The sequence below is a fragment of the Penicillium subrubescens genome (genome assembly GCF_028828155.1).
Source record: "Penicillium subrubescens strain IBT 31985 chromosome Unknown utg000003l_segment0_segment0, whole genome shotgun sequence".
Classification (NCBI taxonomy): Eukaryota; Fungi; Ascomycota; class Eurotiomycetes; order Eurotiales; family Aspergillaceae; genus Penicillium; species Penicillium subrubescens.
This window is the reverse complement of record NW_026643153.1, coordinates 374,199-380,198: the sequence shown is the minus strand read 5'-3', so window position 1 is coordinate 380,198 and position 6,000 is coordinate 374,199. Positions and strand designations below refer to the sequence as shown.

The following is a 6,000-nucleotide window of genomic DNA, read 5'->3' as shown; positions in this document are numbered from 1 at the left end:
CGTTGGCGTGCCGAGAGGCCAAAATGCCGCAATGGAATGCGATAAACACGAAACCTGATGGCTTCCTGTCTTTTAATTGGTAGGTGGCGTCTCGGCCTCGTGACCGTGCTGAAATCTCTGCAAGAAGATGTGCTTACGATACGTTTTGCTCAAAGGCAATGAGATAAATCCTTACAAGATTTGACATATAAATATCTCCATTTATCTGATACGACTTTCCTTTCAACCAGATGACACCATGTCAATCCTGCTGAGATCACCGCGTTTTATGCTTTTCCAGAAATTTCCTGCTATCAAAGCGATCCCAACTCGTTTTTCCACTTTTGCAAACGCTACTGGAAAATTACCAGTCACAACAAGCCAGAGTGAAAGATCCACAGATCCTTGTTCAAAATCAGTCAAATGGAAAGAAGTCAACAACGGCCAGTATATTAGGTCATTTGATCCTTTTGAACAGATCTTTTCGTTCTTTTGTCATGATCCGGCCAGACCAGAGTCTCGGAGCCTCGACATCGTGGCCAGCGTTGGAATGGAAACCATCCATAACGATGCAAATAACATTCTGGAGACGATCAAAAAAGCATGGATCAGACTGCGTTATCTCCATCCTTCTCTTGCCACAGAAGTTGGCCAAAAGGAATTCCGGTATATGGCTCTCAAAAGTAAAGAGGATATTGAAAATTGGCTGGAGAAGACTTTCATCGTTAAAGAGTGTGACTCGCATGCGGAAGTACAAGGCTGTCAAGACCTCAGTATCGCACCTGCTGCCCAGTCGCCTGTACTCTACTACTTCCCTGGCAAGAAAAGATTAATTCTGCGCATGGATCACATGCATGGGGATGGACAAGCGGTTGTGAACATGCTACAAGATCTCTTTACTGAGATCCAGCGCTTGAACTTGGGTGGAGGAATTGTGAACGAACCTTGGGGTGCGGAAGTGCACAACCTTGCTTCTAGTGCATTCGACGCTGCGGGAATAACCACCTTGGAAGATTCCTGGTCCTCGAATCTTGTCTCGTCTTTGCCCCAGCCACGAGCAGAGGGAGAGGCGTTCGAAATACCTTCCTTTAATAACACGCACCCACCTGGAGCAGGCAAGACACAATCTCTCGACTTTTCCGAAAACGAAACATCTGAGCTTCTGGATCAAGCCCAAAAACAGAATTTGGGGATCACTGCTTTTGTGCATGCAGCACTTCTCCATGCCGGAAAGAGAATTAGCCCCAATTCTGAAAGCATGGTCCATTCAACCGTTCTTATTTTCAGTTTTCGAGAAAGATGTACCGACTCGCCTCCCAATGCCAATGCAAGGGCTGCTGCTCTGCGGATTGGCTTTTGGCCTATACAGGTGTCGATGTCGGATGATTTTCAACGTACAGCCTTGCATATTAAACATGAATACAAGTCCCTTGCTCATCGAAAGTCTGCTGCCCTTATCACGATGGTACCATATTTACAGAAATGCGCGTCAGCACTGTCTCAAGAATACTTCAAGGCAATACTACCCAGCTTCATTGGGAATCTCTCGAAAGTCTTCCCGAAAAGCTACGGATCTTTCAAAGTCCGGGACTTCTGGATGGCTGCGGTCCCAACCGACGAACGAATTTATCTTGGAATCCAGACCTTTGGTAATAAATTGTCTATCAGGGCCTGTTACAACCAAACATATCATACAGATGAGCAGATAGCCAACTACCTTCTGCAAATTAGACAAGAGATGTATGCCGGTCTGACAACTGATGTTGAAAAGCTCAATTTCCTGTCGATGTTAACCTTGCAAGGCTAGACTTGAGTCTGACTGGCTCGATCACATGCCAGCTAAGGTGAACGATCACACGTGTGTGAAGTATATTGATTGGGAAAAGGCAATTCCACTGATCCGCTTTGTATTGGTTTTGGCAAGGTGCTTTGTTGAGCTTAAGATGAATTTGTCTATCAAGAACTTATAGCACATGCATTAATTTTGGTTGAGCGTAAATTATTCTGTCCTTGCGAGACCTTTGAAGCCTGACTATATCCCCAAACCAGATTCAACAAAGACTGAGACTATCGACTATCGGCATGATTCTTGCTATGCTTCTCAGAATAAACCCTTAATCATCTGCTTTCAGTTGTTTACGAATGCTCTCTCATTTCCACTTGCTAGTCTTTTGCCCACGTCTTGTGCAATGCATACTATTAATTGGCCTTATAGCATGGATTAGCACACCAGTCTGATAAATCGCCCCTCCCTCTTGCGTTATGGCTCACATGCGCCATTTAAAACCCGATATTACACGCATGAAGCAGGGCATTCTGCAGGAAAAGTCTCGCAGGAGGCACAATTGGCGTGCAATCCCAAAGATGGTGTGTAGCTACCGCCGAATTGAAAAACCAGATTCGATACACACGGTAACTGAATTGAAGTCTTTTTGCGAATAACATCCTTCCACTATGCATTATTCACTAGAAATATGCGGAAATTTTATATTAGACCCCTATTATTTCATACTGTTGGTATCACCAGCTAGGTACTGTGTACACAGTTAAGTGGACAGTGTTATGCCGTAAAGCAAAAAGTCAATTGATTCAAAAATGTAGATAGATGTGTGTTCTCCATCTCCAATGCCCCTGAACCTCAGACGGCGGGAGCCGCTGCTTAGCACGATTACGTACAACCTGTCTTTGCTTATTCTGACGGGAGGATATATCCCGACACATACAAGCAGAAATAATACTAGGGCCGCCCCTCGTGAATATCGCAGAAAGAAATGTAGCGTAGATTATTGTATGAAAATTCAACATGAAAAAATGCTCCCTCAGTATAATTTTCTGACTTGCCAATACTAGGTAGACACCCACATTTTATATCTTGGGGATGATTCTATTGCTATTCTCAGAGCATTACATATATTCTACATTACGCCAATGTGCGCGTTTTACATGCCGTTATCATATATCGTCACTATCTTCCAAAATGGGTAATGGCGAGAAGTATAATTCTCGTTATTTTCTATAACCGTCCTAATCTGGGACAAGGATTAAATTCCGCAAGTTAAACATGCCGCATGAAGGGTTGCTATAACTTTAGAGATGGTGTGGCGATCTTTCCCCTCTTTTTCTCTGCATACGGTCTCCAAATTCAAGCACATGATTGATTATCAGTCGACGAGTATCGGTCCACGCCCCTTGAAATTAAGATTTATCGTATGGGAGAGGACTTGTTTCAAGATAACGTATGTTTTTCTTAATAAATGTGGGTGGTGGTATACACCTCCATTATGGTTGTATGAGTCACAATCTGCAACTAACCCTTGCAGTTGGGACTAGTATCCTTTGGATTGGCTGCTTTGATGAGGAGGGCCCCAAGTCATCACGGATATTAGGTATGCATGGCTCTGTCTACGCAGAAGAACTATCCAAGAGGCCGATTTGGTAATAGCTCTAGGTGCACAGTTTGACGATCGAGTGACAGGAGGCCCTGATCGCTTCGCTCCCGTCGCGCGAGCAGCTGGCGAAGAAAAACGCGGTGGCACTGTTCATTTTGAAATTCACCGTCAACATATCAATAAAATGCCCAGCACGATGCGGTCATCCAAGGCGATATCGCCACCCGACTCACCGACCTCCATCCCCATGTCAGGGAAGTGAAGGATCGAGCAGATGGATGGGCTAGATTGCCAATTGGAGAAAGACATCCCCGATCAAGCTAGCGACTTCGCCGCGTGCAACGCGAATCTCCCCCGAGTTCGTCATATTACAGCTGAGTGAGCTCACTAAGAAATCACGCAGCCCGATCATCGTGACCACTGGTGTTGGATCGCACCAGATGTGCGACTCAGATCTTCCCATGGACTGGCGATCGTTCGTTGGTCACTTCCGGGGTCCCCGCAAAGCGATTGGCGCCAAAGTGGCGCAGCCTCATGCGATGGGTATTGATAATAATGGAGACGCATTCCTTAGTATGTCCTTGCATGAGATGTCTGTTGCCGCGGACCTTGGTATTAAAATCAAAATCTCGGTCCTCAATAATGAAGAGCAAGGCGTGGTTAGGCAATGGCAGGCGCTGGACTACGACAACCGATATTCTCAGTCACCAACGAAATCCAGATTCCGTTGAAGGTGGCTGATGGAATGGGCATTGACGCTCAGCGACAGGATGCTGTGTCGGATATCGCAGATAAATCCAAGTGGTTGATTAGTGGAAGCCCATGTAAGGGGAGCTACGGGCAGGAGATATGTTTCACCAATTTTGACTAGTCGACGTTGTTACTTGAATGAGCATCGTGATTGGCTAGTTGTCATGAACAGAAACAAACTGCTTGGAAATTCGTAAATCGAACTTAATTTATTTACTTACATATGATACGGAAGAAACAGACGGTAAATGACATCACGGCTCGGGCCACCGAGCTAATGCAATTCAATGCGATGCAGTGCAAAGAGAAACATCCATTACACGGGAGTGATCCCTTGAGAATTATTTTGCAGCCCAGTCAGATAATGCATGATCATTACTGGCAAGCGGAGCTTTTTCGCTTTCCACTGAACTCGGCAATTCGGGGGTGTACAGCAAGTTATGTCCATATCAGGCCCGCTGCATGTATACAATCTGCTGCATGCGGTTGAAATAGATCATTGACTACCAAGTCGATCAGGTGAATCTGCGTATCAATTTAATTGGGCGCTTGGCCCTCCCTTAATCTCTCTCGCCCGAACCGCCAGGCAGGCCCATCATTTTTAGGCTCTTGCGCGTGCTCATCGCCCAACGTAACCATCATTTAATTGTAAGCGTTCACTCATTTCCGCCTCTCATGCAATATATCATATCCAAAATCTCAAGTCAAATTATAATATGCACCAGGAACTACCTATCTCCAACTGCCTCCTTTAATTTGGGGTATCTTCAACAAAGCGCTGAATATAATTAGAATTCCAAATAAATAGAAGTCTTGGACTATTTGAACTTCTCTAGAGAATAGGCTCAAGACAGACACATGACCACCCCTGATGATGTATCTAGTATCTAGCTGTCACGTTTGACAAGTACTCAAATGACACATCTTGCAAGACTGAAGATAATAGCCCTTAGCGTTAGTGTCCAAGCCCCACCAACGCCACTTCCACACATAATGAGGTTGGTGGGACGTGGTAATATTTACAGGAATTCTAGAGACTTTCTTCTAATGATAAGATGGTTCTCATGATTTGTGCTTCTCTATGAATAATCCAGTCCTTATTCCTCAGAAGTGTGTGTCACTATCGGCCGTACCGAAAATATCACTTATGATCCTGATCTCGTTTCGATACACTGTTCGCTCATCAGGCAGCCCATCCTGCAGTCTTCTTAATCATTAAGTAGCACAAGGCTACCGGTAACGCCCTCCTGGAGATCGTGCGTTCGAATCATCCGGGCGTCGTTATCTTCTGAACGATATTCAAAATTTTTGTTTGATCAACTACCTCCCGTGTCGTGTCATTGTAATGACCTAAATATGTCAGCAAAAACAAAGGCTGCCCAAGGAGAGAGGCCTGCGTCGCGGATGCATCTCGTGTCTCTAGACCCTTTCTTCGTAACCCTCTTTCACGATCCCCTTTGCCGTCCGTCGCTGACAGAGCGCGCCACCACAAAAGGATAGTTTCTACCTCGTGCTCTTCGCCATCCGCCGTTCGTCCTGAGTTGATTCAACAGCCGTTGAAGGATGTGTTTAGAGTTTGCGGCCAATCTCACCAAGCGCCCCACTCTGAACGTGGCTTGCAAGGATCTAGACGGGCCGCCCCCTTGGATCCGTATCCTGGTAATTACTCTCACATTGAAGTTGTTTACGGTGAATCACCTTCAACAGAGCGTTGAACAACGAGGATTGTGTTTAAAAAATCCATACCGAGATGGGAACTCTCCAGGTCGTTACATGGGCGGCCTGGACGGCCACACAGGGACTTGCGGTCGAGTTGGGGTTCGACGCTTCCCCCTCTTCGCCAATGTTACGAGTCTGTACTAAGTCTTCCGTCCTCACACAA

The 6,000-nt window shown here is 45.6% G+C and overlaps 2 protein-coding genes across 2 annotated transcripts; both read left to right on the top strand.

The window, feature by feature from the left end:
- Window positions 1-529: 529 nt before the first annotated feature.
- On the top strand, window positions 530-1,786 carry N7473_004292 (uncharacterized protein; the record flags this gene model as incomplete). Its single annotated transcript, XM_057150232.1, has 1 exon — window positions 530-1,786. One exon carries the CDS (start codon window positions 530-532, stop codon window positions 1,784-1,786), a length of 1,257 nt encoding a protein of 418 aa, XP_057010342.1.
- Window positions 1,787-3,642: 1,856 nt separating this feature from the next.
- Window positions 3,643-4,099, top strand: N7473_004291 (Thiamine pyrophosphate enzyme C-terminal TPP-binding; the record flags this gene model as incomplete). The annotated part of the gene is given in 2 exon segments (XM_057150231.1): window positions 3,643-3,726; window positions 3,743-4,099. 2 exon segments carry the CDS (start codon window positions 3,643-3,645, stop codon window positions 4,097-4,099), a joined length of 441 nt encoding a protein of 146 aa, XP_057010341.1.
- Between the last annotated feature and the right edge of the window lie 1,901 nt (window positions 4,100-6,000).